Source organism: Mus caroli, chromosome 1, assembly GCF_900094665.2.
Source record: "Mus caroli chromosome 1, CAROLI_EIJ_v1.1, whole genome shotgun sequence".
NCBI classification, from domain to species: domain Eukaryota; kingdom Metazoa; phylum Chordata; class Mammalia; order Rodentia; family Muridae; genus Mus; species Mus caroli.
The window spans coordinates 123093124-123109180 of record NC_034570.1 but is presented as its reverse complement, the minus strand read 5'-3'; the positions used below and the strand labels follow the sequence as shown (position 1 = coordinate 123109180).

General features: G+C 43.3%; 1 protein-coding gene across 6 annotated transcripts in view; it reads left to right on the top strand.

Moving 5' to 3' along the window:
• Window positions 1–162: 162 nt before the first annotated feature.
• Srgap2 (SLIT-ROBO Rho GTPase activating protein 2) overlaps window positions 163–16057 on the top strand; it is a 239550-nt gene continuing 223655 nt past the window's right edge. For 2 of the 6 annotated variants that reach the window (XM_029477392.1, XM_029477395.1), the window contains exons 1-2: window positions 249–367; window positions 2006–2665. In XM_029477392.1, the coding sequence (XP_029333252.1) occupies window positions 2599–2665 (67 nt within the window). In that variant the 5' untranslated portion in view covers window positions 249–367; window positions 2006–2598. Of the gene's footprint in view, window positions 218–246; window positions 368–1098; window positions 1262–1524; window positions 1610–2005; window positions 2666–16057 lie in introns of those variants that run through there. The other 4 variants (XM_029477380.1, XM_021172064.2, XM_029477361.1 and 1 more) reach the window with 4 other exon arrangements.

The following is a 16057-nucleotide window of genomic DNA, read 5'->3' as shown; positions in this document are numbered from 1 at the left end:
TGGCTGTCGCTTCCATTTTATCCCGCCCATCAGTTCTACTTTAGGCTTCCACAGGCCGGGGAGGAGCTCACTCTAAGACTGCGCTTAGGCAGCTAGTGTTCGCCACACCTCTAAGTTTCGTCAGCCCCGCCTCTACTCCTGGCGTCTATGGATCAGTTGTTCCTATTGGCTACAGTCCCCGTCAGTCGCTATTAGGCGGGCGGTGATTGGCAAAGGGGTGGGTTCAGCTTCCCGGCGGGGTCTTGCGGAGTTGGCGGAGTCTCCTTAGGGAACTGGGGGGCCGAACTGCGTAGAAGAGGGTGGCGGGGAGGAGAACGCTAAGTGGGAAGCGGAACCTTGGGCCTGGGACCGGTCGCGGCAGAGCCAGGTAAAGGCTCCTTCTCCCCTTCCCTTCCCGTACGCCCGCTGCTGCTGCTCTGACTGAACAAACCCGGACTGGGCGGGTGGACGCGTTGCGGATGCTGCTGCTTTCGGCGCCGCCTTAAGCGGTGCCGCCGCCCGCGGTCCTCATACCGCCCTCCCCGGCCCTCCAAATCCCCCAGTGCAGCCCATAATACTTCTCGGGACTATTCATCTCTCCGCCCATCCCTGCACTGCCGAGGACTGTCCTCACGCGGCGACACCGCCCTCCCGCAGCCCCTTTGCACACGGTTGGCCGGGTCCACCTAGGGGCCTCGCCGTAACGGTCCGCTGGCCTCGTCCCTGGTCTCCTAGCCTTGGCTGCCAGCCCAGGACCCGGAAAGATGGGGTGTTCCTCACGGCTTGCAGGGTGCTTTCTCCGTCCAGCCCTCCAGTCTGTCTCCCAGGGCTTCTCCACCCACTCTGATACCCAAACCTCATGCGGGTCCCGAAAGTTGCCAACATCCTGCACTTCACGTTGCAGCAGTCCACCGCGGTTTCCCTCACTGCCTCGCCCCCAAAGCCGTCCTCTCGGCCGGCGCCCTCTCTGGTCGTCCAAGCTTGGGCGGCTCGAGCTGGCCCGGGCTCTCTCCTGCCTCGGGACCCCACCTCACGCCCGCCTCCTGCTTCCTGTCCTCCCGCACCGCGCGGCCTCTGCTCGCTCTTCCTGCGCGCGGCCCTTCCTCCAGCCGCCGGGAGTAGGCGACACTGCCTGGAGCCGCCTGTGCGCCGGCGGGGACAGGGCGGCCTAAGAGGCAGGGGCCCGCCGCAGCATTGGAGCTCTTCCCTCAGCCTCCTTGCCGCCGTCTCTCGCGCCTCCCGGAGCGACTATCACTGATGCCTCCCACCCGACTGGGATTGGGTGCGGTATTTGTGATCCCTAGGCTTGGGGGACAAAAAAATACTGGGGGTGCCATTTAGAGTCACCCTCATACCTGGCTTGGGGAAGGCTACTGCCGCCTGCCGCCTCCCATCTCCGGGTTTTCCCGGTTTAGACCCTCGCCTCTAGCTCGTTTCCTGCTTCTGCCGACCACATTGTTTTCCTGGATGTCCCGTGCGGAGCGGGCCCTTCCTGCAGCGTCCCCCCCTCCACCCCCCTCACCCCCCCGCCCCGTTTTGCTGCCAGGAGAAGCTAGTTACCAAAAACAAAACAACTGGGAGGAAGGGTGGCAGGGGAAGAAAAGTTGTGCCCATCTGGTTGTCCCCTCTGGTATGGATCCTGTAGATGTCTGGGAGGTGCCCCAGCCGGAGGTCAGGGGCCGCGTCGCGGGCTAGGCGGGAGGACCCCTCTTGGGCTAGCTGGGTTGGGAAAGCGCCGAGGTGCCGCAGTCCCCACCCGCAGCTCAGCTTTCCCGCCGCAGTCTCCGCCCGGAGCACGCGCTGCCGGCTGCTCCAAAGTGTTCTCTTTCTGCCTTAAAACCTGGAGGGAACATTTTTCCTCCCTACATCGATCGCCACGCTGGGTCTTCGGGCGGAGCGGGCGTTGTTAGGCCAAGATGAATGGGCCAAAGCTGGACTTGGAGTGTCATCCCCGACCCCACCCCTGTTGCGATTAGGATCTTCCCTCGGACTGATCGCCCCCTCCCCCCTTTTCTTGCATTTACAGGCTAGTGAACCGGAGCAAAGACTTCCGACCCACTCTGCGCTGCAGCGGCACCCTTTTGGGATTTGATTTGCAGAATCTTTGAGCTGGTAACACACACACACACACACACACACACACACACACACACACACAATCCCGCGAAGAACGCCTAGCCCTCCCCTGGCACCCCAAGACAAACCCACTCCCTCCTAGGGACACAGCTGGGCGCGTCCACACCCCCGCATCCCCTACACCATGTCGTGCGGAAGGACTTCCACTCCCAGCCTGTGTCGTTGATGTCAGACCCCAGGCCAGCCTCCGGGCGCTGCAGTTCTCCTGGTTAATGCTGCGGTTGTGGTTAGGGCTTTAGTACTTAAGCCAGCCGCCGCCGCCCCCCACTTCCCCACCCCCGGCCTCAGCGCCCACAGTCTGCATGTGTGTGCAGTAGCCGGCTGCCCATCTCGCCGCTCGTGTTCTCCTGGAGCTCTGGATACCACCGCGGGGCATTTCTCTGCCTGTGGGAGAAGTGGCCTTGGAGGCATTGATATCAGTGGTTGGATTTTTCCTGTGGATCTATCAATTCACAATTCGGATTTGGAAGAAAGAAGGAAAACATGACGTCTCCAGCCAAATTCAAAAAGGATAAGGAGATCATCGCAGAGTACGATACTCAGGTCAAAGGTAAGGATTTTGAAAATTAGCATAAAGCATATGTTCTGCAGACTGGTGGAAGCATGCGTTTCCACCCCAGTTTTCAGGGCGTTTGTTTCTTGGGTGGAGCAGGTGGCAAGTTGACCCCAGAGGTGGTTTCATAGGTGGATCAGCAGTGTCAGGGGCCACAGGCACTGGAAGAGGGCTTTAGGAATATCTTTGTGGGGCTGACCATTAATTTGGCAGTTTTTTCCCAAAGGCTGGGCAGGGTGGGGGAGGGGCAGGAGGTTCTCCGGAGAGAGAGAAAAAAAGCTGCAATTTGCCTTTGGGTGTCTTGAGTCAAGCTTCCTTGAAGGACAGCTGAAATCTGACAGGTGTTTGGATATTTATTTCAAAGGTTGTAGAGAAGTCCAGGTGGAAAGGCAACCTTGGGAAGGGGATACCATTTGGAGAGACCTGGGAGAGGTGGGGTTTTTCTGGTGTACTGTATTAAAGCTTGAGATTTGCCAAGACACTGGATTCAGGAAGTCCCTAGCCATATTGGGTGTACCTAGTACTTGCCTGGCCCGTGGTCACCCTGCATACAATCAAAGATCACAGACCAGAAAGAATAAGGCCATCCAAACTGGTTTCCACCCCTCACTTAAACCTTAACAGAGTTAGGCTGTTAGGTTCTCAGAGTGGTGCTGAAACTGGAAAATAGGAAGACATAATTGTTTAACCCTTCTGCGTTGTCGCCCTCTGCTCCAGAATACATGCTTTTTAGAGGTCCATTTCCTTTCAGCAAAAATGTGAAGGGATAAGGCAGAATGTGGACCTGGGGAAATCAAGTATTGTCTCCTCATCTAGTCCACTGCTTAAATTGGCTTCTCAAATCAAAACCTATACCCACATGGCTTTCCCTTCTCGGGCATTTCCCATAAGAGGTGTCATGCCAGTGAAGGAGCCCTAGCCTGTGTTCGTGCAAGGCACTGCCCCTTTCTGACCAGTCACTGGGAAGAGCCATGTGGCTACAGTTCATTGAGACCTTAGCTGGGAAGTGGGAGAGGTGGGTGGCCTTGAATGTTACACCACATGGTTGGAACTCTGGGTTTTTCCTTTGTTTCAGAGTAGAGAGGGAGGGGCCCCTACTCCATTCCCTGCACCAATGCAAGGAGATCTTTTTCTATCTTAGAGGACTTGGTAAAGACCATGTCTCCCCTCTGATGATTGCCTTGGATGTGGGTTAGAGGGAGAGTGTGAAATGGGTAGTCCCTTTTATCTCTTAGAAGGTTGAAAGGCAGTTTGAAGTCATCATTGTGTCTTCAGGATTTTTTTAAGAATATATATTATCAGTTTGGTCAATGCAGGAGATGCCCTAAGGGACCTTCAATCCATTTGACTGCAAATATTGGTCAGATTTATTACAAGGATGGGGTAGTTGAATGCTGAGAGCTCCAGTTGGATTGGAATTGAGAGAGGTGTAGTTGTGAGTTATAACTGAGGTCTTGGCCTCTTGTCATTATTCATAATCCCAGCCTGTTTTTGTAAACAATGGCCACTGGCCTCTATGTCCTGTCCAGATGCAGCACATTCTGCTCTTGTAATGCACTCCCTGTGGTTTTAACCAGATATATCATTAAAAAAATGCATCCTATTCTTAACTGTTGCCATAGGGAGTGTTAATAACTTTGTCTTTCCCAGGTGGTTCTCCATAAGCACACATTTGACTAAGATGAAAAGTGATTTTTTTATATGTTGGTGATTTTTTTTTTTTTAAGGTTCAGGGCTAACAGGTATCAGAATTTGCTGATTTTTAAAAAATTGGTAATAGGCTTCTTATGAGTGTCTCAAAAATTAAATACTTTGCGTATTTACAAATATTGCTCATTGAGATGATGTAATGCACTTAGCTATTTGGAGTTTCTCTTCAACCCTGCCACAGACTAGAGACCGTTGTTTTGTGTGTGTGTGTGTGTGTGTGTGTGTGTGTGTGTCAATATTTTTCCATTGACTATTCAGGAATGTAGAATTTGGTAGGTGGCTGACCCTGAGTTCTCGCTGGAGGAGGTGCCCATGAATGCTTTTGGAACTGACTTGGTTTAGTCCCTCAGTTTACAGCTGAGGAGGAGGTGGAGAACTGGAGAGGTTTGTTCAAGGTCACACAGCTAGGTGGTAGCTGTGTAGAAGGTAGGAGTAGTTTGATGGACTTCTGTACCTTCCCAGTAAAAATATCATCTGTTCATGGTGAAAACAATTCTTAAGGCAAGTGTGTGTGATCTGTAATAGTGATGTATAGCAGCCGTGTGCTAACAGTTTACTTTGGGTGTTCATCATGCACCATGGCACCCCAGTGAGTGGTCTATGTAATTGTCACCTCTCTCCAGGAAGTATTGTCATCTAAGGAAACTGAGGTTATGAGAGGGAAAAAACCCTTTCAAGGTCACACAGTCAAAAGTGGCGCCTTCCTTGTTTTATTTATTATTTGTTGAGTGCTTAGTATGTGTTCTAGGCCTTTCTACATCAGCCAAGAAGACAGAATGCTAGACCCCTATGGTGCTTACATTTCTAGAACCATACATGGTGGAAGACTCTATAATTTGAATTCAAAGGATCTTGGCTTTGGCACTGTGACTTACTACCTCACCTGTCAGAATTAAGAATTTGGGCTTTCAAAAAATTGTGTTCTGTTTGTTCATTTTGCTTCTTAGAGACAGGGTCTCAATGTGTAGGCTGTGGTAGCCCAGAATTCACTTTGTAATTCAGGTTGACCTTGAATTTATGGCAGTCTTCCTGAGTCAGACTTGTGAGTGTGGGAAGACAGGTGTGAGCCCCTACCCTCTACAGTAGAGTTTCCGCGTTTTATGAATTCTGTGGAAGTAGCCCATGGTGCTGCCAGAGTTACTTCTCTCAGAGATGCCAAGAATTTTCTTTTTAATGTTATACAGCTATCAATTTGGTGTGCCCGTTAAAAGTAAAAGTGTTAGAGGCAGAGAGGCCAGGTTTAAACCTTTGTTCTACTATGTTACATGTCTTGTCTGAGTCTCGGTTTCTTAATTGGAAAATTGGCAAAATAGTGTGTGTTTCCTATTCCTATGAGGAATAAAGGAGCTCGCTAGTCTGCAGATTTCTTGTAGCTCAGTATCTGGCACCTGTGAGTACTCAGTGACTGTATAGTCTACTTGCCAATTAGTCAGGCTGCCTTGAGGGTTCACTCTCTAAGCACCAGCTGTTAAATGATAGGAAACCATAGTAGGAATGAATCAGTTCTAGTTGAAGTTTGTTGGGGAATAACAAAATGTGTCATGTGCCTGTCATTTAAATGCCTGTAATCTTGGTACTTGAGAGGCTGAGGTAGAAGAACTTTGGAAGTTTGAGGCCAGCCTGGAGTAGAGTGAGGCCCTGTTTCAGAAACACAACACAACACAACACAACACAACAAAAACAAAACAAATTCATCTCCACTAAAAATCTCCCATACTCTTTGAACATTAATTTCCTTTTATGCATGATAGGCAAACTGTCTGAAAATATTGTATGTATCTCTGCTTTTTTAGTCAGAATTGTTTGAACCAAGTAGACTTTCAGTAGACTTTGGACTCTCTTCTATGATTTTGTTCTCTCATGCTATTATTTCTTAAAAGCACCTGCTTGCATGTGCTCTGAGGAATTTCTGAGATTTCAGTAGCAGTCCTACCTCAGTATGGTTTTCAGGGGCAGGAGCAATGCTCCCTTAATCAGTCTGCTATGTGGCTATGTAAGAACAACCACTGTTTCTGCTTTGTGGGTGTTTGGATTCCTTTGAAAAGTTCATGTCTTTCAGTGTCCAACCCAAAAGCACTAATATTCTTAGTCTTCTTGCATAGTTTTCTTATTTCTATTTTTTATTTTATAAAGTACTTTTATGTACAGGAATTTCTGGAAATTCTTGACAACCTTGATGAGATTCATGATTGGAAACTGGTACATTTGACCTCTAGCCTGTTAGCATCTTTGCTGGCACTTAAACACTGCATAGTGAAGAGTGGGACATAGAATAGAGGTAATTGTCTGGGTGGGACTTGGGTGAATTCATATTACTGTGCACAATACCTCTAGGTACTTCCTTAATTAGGTATTAAAGGTTGTCTTCCCCCTCCCCTCTATTACTTCAACTTTGTGCACCATAAAGCTAAGAAGTAAAATTATTATCATTTTTATGTTTTGAGACAGGGTCTTTTGTTGTTGTTCTATGTTTTTTTTTTTGGTTTTTTTTTTTTTTTTTTTTTTTTTTTTTTGTTTTTTTTTTTTTTTTTTTTTTTTTTTTTTTGAGACAGGGTGTCCCTATGTAGTTCTGGAATTCTCTATATAGACTAGGATGGCCTCAAACTCAGAGATCTGCCTAGATTGGGTCTTAACTATATATAACTCAGGTTGGACGAACTCACAGTGATTCTCCTATCTTAGCCTCCCAAAAGTTGGGATTACAGTGTATGCTATTATAGACAGAGAGAGATGAACTTTTTATAATTTGCTCATGGAGCATTTTGATAGGAAAAGAACAAATCAGTTTTCTGGAACAGTTTAACTCTTTGGTACCCTTTGGGAGCTGGAGATGAGATTTCAGTTCTAGCCATATTGTGTGTGCACTCATGCTTGGGAATGCCAATTGGGGGTATTAAACAGACTTGTTCTCAGGGGAGGGCTAAGAAGTTCCTAGCTTATGCCAACAAAGGTCTTTTCCCTAAAGTGTCTTTCCTCCCAACCTCCACTCACTTACACCCCAAGGGAACTTTAAATATAATCAGTTTGTGAAAAGCTGCAGTAAACCATCTCTTTGGAATCCTCGAACAGATGCTATCACCTTCCTGGGAGATGACTGAGTGCTCTTCCCTCATTTAGGGAACATAGAAACTCAGCAATAATGTGGACTCCTAAAAGAAAATGAAACTCTTTGGGAAAATTCAGGTACCCAGAGTTGCAGGACCCTGTAGGAAACCTAGGAGCTAGGCTATGCCATACGACTATGCAAAACAGCAGTGAATGGGAGCTGCCTAGCAATACTCCTTACCTTTACCATGACAGGCACTCATCTCTAGGAAGGATAGGACAGACATTTCCTTGGGAGAAGCCCTTTGGGATCTCATTGATTTTATACCACTCAGGCTAAAAGCTAAAGATAAGCCCTTGTGAAGTTTATAGACTATGACCTGGTTTGGTCTATTTTCAGCATCAGCTAGCTCCCAGATGCTGACTTTTCAAATCCTGTTGTCTGCCCAGTGTGGTCCCTGTAAAGCTCCCCTTCTGCAATAAAGCCTTTTTGTAGGGGAGTCATGTCTACCCCACATCCTAGACTTCTGATGGCTACATTAGGAAAATATGCCGTTGTCCTGAAAGGAAAACCAGTTAGTGTATGATTTCTAGTAATAAAATTCAAGAGAACTGTTAGCTTCAGTGGGGAATCTCAGAAAGTTACTTTTGAAGAAACTTAGTTTGAAAATAAATAAGAGCTTTAAAAATTGTAGGCAAATGCCTTTGATGACAATGTGTAGGAACTCTCATTTCTTTTTTTTTTTTAAACTGTGGTTAAATGCACATAAGTTTCTTATATTAACCGTTCTTGAGTGTACTGTTCAGTGTCATTAACTATGTTGACATTGTTTTACAGCCATTATCAATCATCTATCCATAAAACTCTTTTCATTTTTGCAGATTAGAAGCTCTGAACCCACCAAATAGTAACCCTGTACTCTCCATCTCTTGCTCCAGGCCCCCACCCCTCTATTGTCTGTCTCCAACTCTAGGCACCTCATATAAGTGGAATCATACAGCACTTCCCATTTGTGACTGACTTATTTTCCTTAAGGCTCATCGATGTTGTCATGTGTTTAAGGTGGAATGATACTCACTGTGTGACTGTATCTGTCATGTTTTGTTTTTCAGTCATGTATTGATGGGCACTTGGTTAGTTCTACCCTTTACCTGTTGGAATAATGCTGCAATGGACATAGGTGTTTTCTTACTCTATTTTTAAAATTTAACATTTTTATTTTTGTGTGTATGTGTGTTTTGCATGCATGTATGTCTTTGCGCCACATGTGTGCCTGGTATCTACAGTGGCAAGAAGAGGGTGTTGGATCCCCTGGAACTATAATTACAGAAGGTTGTGAGCCATCATGTGGGTACTGGGTGTCAAACTGAGGTCTCTGGAAAAGGAGCTGAGCCATCTCTCCAGCCCCTAAGATTTTCTCTTTCTCTCTCTCTCTCTCTCTTTCCTTTTGGTTTTTTGAGACAGGGTTTCTCTGTGTAGCCCTGGCTGTCCTGGAACTCACTTTGTAGACCAGGCTGACCTCCAGCTCAGAAATCCACCTGCCTCTGCCTCCCGAGTGCTGGGATTAAAGGCGTGTGCCACCACTGCCTGGCTAAGATTCTCTTTCTTAAAACATGTTCTATACCAATATTTTATAAGTCTGCACATCCATATTTTTATAATCACTATCTCAATAACTTTTAAAGTTTTAATATATGCATTTATATTTTTGTTATGTTCTTAATATGAGCATTGTGTTTTATTAGCAATAAAATTTTATACTTTTTTAGTAATTATATTAATTAATGTATTTTCTATGTCTTAAACAATTGCTGAATTGTTTTGTTTGTTTAGAGAGCAGGTTTTTTTAGATAGCCCTGGCTGATCTTGAACTTTCAGTATATACAAGGCTAGCCTCAGACTTGCAGTGATCTTCCTGCCTCTGTCTCCTGAGTGCTGGGATTACAGGCATATGTTACCATTGCTAGCTTGGCTTTGTTTTCAAGTTTTAAAAGGCATTTAATAGGCTGTACATATTTAAAGCATGAAATTTAGGGCTGAGAATGTAGTTTAGTTGCAGAATGCTTGCCTCATATTCATTAAAATTGTGGGTTTGATTCTTAGCACCCCTGAGTTTGATCTCCAGTGAACGCTACATTATATATATCTATGGAACTATTAGTGCCAAGATAGTGAATACAATCAAATGTTAGTATAATATACCCTTATGGTTTTTATAATATAATATTTTAAAAAAGAGAACTGTAATAACCGTGCATGGGAAAACAAATAAGATAAGAGAAGACAAAAAGTTAAAAAGCTAGGAATTATCAAGTTTTAAAAAGTAATAAATAATACTGCAAGTTACTGAAACTGGCTCTGAGAAAATTGGTTTAACCTTAATGATAAGTGAACTGTTTCTAGAGGGTTGGGTTAATAATTTTATCTCAGCCATTATTTTATTTTTAGGAGAGAGTGTACAACAGAGAGAGAAGGAAGGAAAGTCTTGGCCTTGTTAGGAGCAGACAAATGACAATATCTATTTTCCTATAGACCTTGCTAGAACTAGTCCTGAGGGCATTACACCTCATAGAAGGGGTCACAAGTGAGCTAGATGACAAGGGGAGGGGACTGCCATGGGAGATTCTCTCTGAAGGCTATGGGTATGGCATTTCCCCTAATGGCTGATTACCCATTGCCTGCTGAATAGAGCCCAGCTTTCTTAGGTAGGTTATGAACTCTGTCTTTCATCTGGTTACACCTACCATTCCAGCTATGCTGGCCTTTTGCTCTTTCAGAGAATTGGGGACCTGTTTGGACTGCTTGTTGTTCCTTTAATGTATTCACTACTAGCTACAATATTGTTTGGGATTACTGTTGCACTCAGCATTATCCCAAATACTTCATATTTCATAATCCTTATACAAGGAATATATTACTGCCATCACATTTAGTTAAAGAAGAAACTGAGGTATAGTTAGTTCATTTGGTGACTTACCCAGAGTCTGCCCCCTGTGAATGTTCGGTCCCCCTGCAAACAGGCATTAGAACTTTGGTTGTCATCAGAGTCTGAGTTCTGATTGCTCTCATGGAATGTTCCTCTCTTCTTACCCAGCCCCACATGTTCATCTGCTGAAATCCCACCCTTCTAGTCTCATCTATTTGGGATGCCTTCTGTGGTCATTATAACCAGAAAGACTCCTCTATTTCACCCACATAGTACTTCTCAATAGATCTCCCAGGAGACTGATTTTGTACTGTACTGTCTTATGTTTTGAATACTTGTATTTCAGTCTTCTACCAGGAGTTACTGTTTTTTTCTTTTTGTGTGTGTGATAAATTTATATATGTGTTTGTGCGTGAATGGGTGCATGTGTTAGTGTGTTGATGTCAGGAGTCTTCCTGATTGCTCTTCTGCTTTTTTCTCTTTAGGTATAATCTCTTAAACCCACAGCTTGCTGATAGATATAACTAGTCTCACTAACCGACTAACTCCTTAGATCACCTGTTTTTCACAGCTACAGTTACATACACCCAACTTTGATATGTGTTCTGGGAACCTGAACTCTGGTCCTTTTACTTATAAGGCGAGCTGTGACTACTGAGCTATCTCCCTCGCCCTCTTTGCCTTTTGAGATGTAGGGTCTTCACGTTGGCCTCAGACTTATGATTCTCTTGCCTTAGTTTTCTTTGTGTGGGCATTAAAGGTGTCTGCCACCCTAACAGCTTGTAGAAATGTCTCAATGTTGTCTTGTATAACGCAAAGAGTCTAAGTGTTGGAATTACTTAGGTGATGGAGTCTTATATCACCTTTTTGTTCATTACTGAAGTTCTGTTCCAAGCATCTTCTATTGTGATATATAGTGAATGAAGGCTTACCTTATTGTTATTACAAGTGTACTATAAAAATATTAACTCAATGTATGACAATTATTAAATGCTAAATAAATAGCTCTTATTATGAGTCCTTTCACATAGGAAAGATGCCTAGAATATGATTATAGCTGAAATGGTAGATTTTAGTGAATATTTATTGACTATGATGATGAATGACTAAAAGGATGATCTAGAAATATACTTTCTTTTACAAATAGTTTTTAAGTTTGACCTTGATAAATCACCAAAGTGATTAGAAACAAACAAACACTCATTCTTCTGCTTAGGTCATAACATGTAAGGTTGTTTACAGTCATTATTTCCCATCTATCCTCCTCACATTTCATACTGCTGAGGAACTTAACTGTCGCTAGTTTCTGTACTATCATGCTAAGGCATGCTTTGTTCATGTTCTGTCCTCTCCTAGAATTGGGTTCTCTTCCTTGGTAAACTTATCTATCCTTTAAAGCTCAGCTTAGATATAGTCACCTCCCAGAAGCCTTTTCTGCTTCTCTGCATATATCTGCCCTCTTTATTTGCATGTGTGCAGCTTCCAGCACATGCTAAGCACTTTAAAAACATTTACAAATCAGGGCTGGAGAGATGCCTTAGACATTAAAGGCTAGACTCATAGCCAAAATCTATTCAAAAACTAAATCGAACTATTGTCTGAGTTGAGGTTGGATGTGACATAATGCATGTCACCACACTTCTGCATTTTTCCTCTTTGTTGCATAAAAAGCCCACTCCCTTCCATAATGTTACTTGAAATTAAACATAGATTAAACATAAATATTGTCATTTCTTTTTTTTTTTTTGGTTTTTCGAGACAGGGTTTCTCTTTATAGCTCTGGCTGTCCTGGAGCTCACTTTGTAGACCATGCTGGCCTCGAACTCAGAAATCCGCCTGCCTCTGCCTCCCGAGTGCTGGGATTAAAGGCGTGCGCCACCACGCCCGGCTAATATTGTCATTTCTTAAGGACAAGTACTGATGACCCAGCATGATAGAGCTCCCCAGCAAGTGAGAAATGATTCGTATTTGTTTCACACACTCTTTTAACTCTCTTGAATCTAATGTCCTAGAACTATTTGAGCTGTTTAGATTTCTTCAATCATATATCCTACCTTGTGGATGGGGCAGGGGGAGGAAAAACAGAAAAAATATATCATCATCATCATCATTATTACTGTTGTTGTTATTATTATTATTAACAGTGTCTTGCTTTGTAGTCCTGGAACTCACTATGTAGCCCAGGCTGTCCTGGAACTTGTAGTAATATTTATTCTTCAGTCTCCTGAGTGCTGAGATTATGAATGCGAACCACTGTACAAGAAAAATATTTAGTGTGATATTCTCAGGAGTTAAAAAAATAGTTAAACCTTTTTGTTGTTGAAGCAAAATACATTCTGTACTTACCCAGGACTTATGTATCATTTTAAACAGATATTCAAAATCCCAATTTGAGAAAAGTTTGGTCTGTCTTGACTAGGAGTTAAGAGCATGAACTTACAGAGGAATTGTCAGGATTCTGTTTCAAAGCATGGGTTTTGCAAGAGCTGTTACCTGGCTAGAAACAGCTGTGTGGGGAGGAAAAGTCCAAGTGACAAACAGGAAAGCTCTCTTCCTTAGCATTTCAAGTCATTTGGTATTTAGTAGCCTTGACCTTATTTGTGCATTGTGAATGGATGGTCTTAAAATTGAAATATATATTCCTGAGGAAGGAAAACAGCTAGGATGTGTGCCGCTTTCTTTTTCTTTCTCTCTTTTTTTTAGGATACCATCTGTTGGTAGAAGGCAGAACCTCTCCCCCACATAACTGTTTTGCTTTAAATTCATTAATCAGTAGGTAGGTAATTCAAAAGGCATTGTGGAAGTTGGCATTATCTATGCTGCTGTAAGCCTAGCTTGTGTAGTTATAATCATGACTTAGAGGGCAGGGTCTGCATGTTCTTCTCCCTGGGGAAGACTTCATCATCCAAGGGTAGCTGGAATGGCCAGGACTCCACAGGATGCTAGAACACAGAAAACAAAGGGACCCAGCAAAGAGGGTGAAACTTGTCAGGACATGTCACGACAGGAGCTTAAAAAAAAAAAAATCCTGTTTCTGAAGATTTCCTCTGTGTGTGTGTGTGTGTGTGTACATACTGGTACCAGAGCTTGTTGGATGAAGAAGCCGCTCTTTGGGAGACATCTTGACTACAGGTAATTATTTTGGAGCTGTGTTTCTTATCTGCAAATGTGGACAGCAGTTCCTGGCTTTCACTAGTAATGAAAATGATGGTTAGCATTTATTAAGGGCCTCAGAGTTCTAGGCGGTGTTTTGAAAGCTTTACATATATTAGTCCAAGAATTTCCCAATTGCTCTATGAGGTAACTATTATCATCTCAGTTTCACAGGTTAAGCAAAATGACGTTAAACAACTTGCTCTAAAGCACACCACTAAGTAAGTGATGAAAACAGGGCACTCACCCAGGCTGACTTAATACTGCTGTGAGGCTCAAATTAAAGTACTCATTTGGATGCTGGAGACGGTGGCACATGCCTGTAAGCCCTAGCATGTGAGAAGTAGAGGCAGGAGGATTAGAAGTTAGACATCTTTGACTACATACTGAGCTGAAGGCCCGACTGGACTACATGAGACTCTGTCTCAAAATACCACCACTACCACCAACAAAATAATCCATTTGAAAACTCTTTGCTATTCTGAGATGTTATATATGTTTAGTTGACTTTTCTTATTTCCCAGTCTCTTAGCTAAAAAAACAAGAAGGATTTAATATACTGCTCTAAATGTCTTCATATTTAACGTGTTTATGCCTTGGGTTTCTCATTTGTGAAATTAGGAGTTAAATTAGAACATCTCTAAGTTTTTTGTTGGTTGTTTTTTTATTTTTTATTTTTTAGCTTTTAGAGCTTATTATTCTTGCTTATTTTAAAGATATCTCTTGTAGGAGACATTTCTACTTATGGGCACAAAAACTGTTCTCAGAACAACACTCTCCCTAGCTCTAGTGCCTATGCCTGGATGGCACAGATCCAGAGAGCGCTTGCCGTGGTATTTGCTTAGTTATTACACTGATAGGAAGATGTGCCTCATAGGTGGACAGATTGAAGGAGGAACAGTTGAAATATTTTCACAGTTATGTTTTCTTTCTACTCCATGAATAGGCTAAGCAGCAGCCTGTTGTTTTAAAATGAGCATCATTAATAATTATAGCTCATATTTTCATTGTTGTAGCATTTGAGAAATACATTCATGGGAAGAGCGGTTTTAGGGTATTGTAGGATGAGTTGCCTGATCCTGAACAAACCATTCCACCCTCAGAATTTTAGTTCTCAACTAGAAAGTGAAAAGATGCAATGCCATTTCTTTTTAGGATGAAAAGAAGTATGGTTTGCATTAAGTGACTTGTCACAGAATCCAGATACTGATTATTGTCTCAGGAGAAAGATAGAAGACAGATTAGACTTGTCCTGGGCTTTTCTTAGAGTTCCTACTCCTGGTTTAAGTTTCATCTTTAAGTGACATAAATAGGCCATATGTTTTAGGCATCTTTAAAGTCAATTATGCTCTATCTCTTCATCTATATTCAGTGATTTGGGGTGATGTAAGTTGTCTCAGCTCTTTGCTGTCAGCAAACATTGTAGCATTTGGGGTAGATGGCATCTGTTACTTGGATTAATGAAATTTTTGATATGAGTATGTTAAGACTAATAATAATAGTTTTGAAATATCTACTTCCTCCACAAACAGCAATAGTACTCTGACCACCAAAGGTTGGATCTGGTTAACTGATTTGTGCCAGTTACATCTTTCTAAGTGTGTGTTTTTGTGTGTGTGTGTGTTTGTGTGTAAGTTGAGAATCCTTCCTTCCTTCCTTCCTTCCTTCCTTCCTTCCTTCCTTCCTTCCTTCCTTCCTTCCTTCCTTCCTTCCTTCGTTTTTCAAGTTAGAGTTTCTCTATGTAGCCCTGGCTGTCCTGGAAAACTCTCTGTAGACTAGGCTGGTTTCTGGGGTTAAAGGCAAGGGTCCAGAAATGCCAGTTTTTCTGGATTCAGCAGCAAAAGAATCAATCATTATCCTGGCAGAAACAGAAACTGCCTAGGTTTTTAACCTTTGTGCCCCATTTCTCTCTTCTTTTGGTCTTAGAAGAAAAAGAACATGAATATACACCTCAAGACATACATGCATCTTACTCTTTCATTCAAGACTTGACATTAAATGATTTAATGCTTACGAGAGCGAGAATTACTTGGAATGGATACTGTGTTCTGTGGGCTTAGTAGGCATGATGTGAAAGCAGGCCTGTTTGGCCTGCGAAGATTGCAGATAAGAGTGATATGTAATTGAGTAAGAATTTGAAAAATTATCCGATAACATTAGGAGCAGCAAAGCAACTGCTTGTGCCTTTTTATGCTCAAACTATTTGGAGTAGGAGTGAGGAGTTCTCATTGTTTTCAGGGCGTGGGAACCCTCTCTCTACTCCACCAGCCAAATATGTTTGCCCAGACACAGAGTGTGAGGTTTCTGAGTGATCTTAGTGTTTAGAATAGTCTTCTGTCCCTGGGCAATTCTTGGGTTTAATCATTTCTGGAAAAAGGCTGTCAGCTAGCCTTTAAAATCCTTTCTAGAAGAGCCTAGCTCAGCCCACCTTTTCATTGTGTTCTTCTAGTGACCCAAACTAGGAATGGTTAATTCTGTCATTTGCCAAGCTTGAAATCAGAGAGAGAGAGAGAGAGAGAGAGAGAGAGAGAGAGAGAGAGAGAGAGAGAGAGAG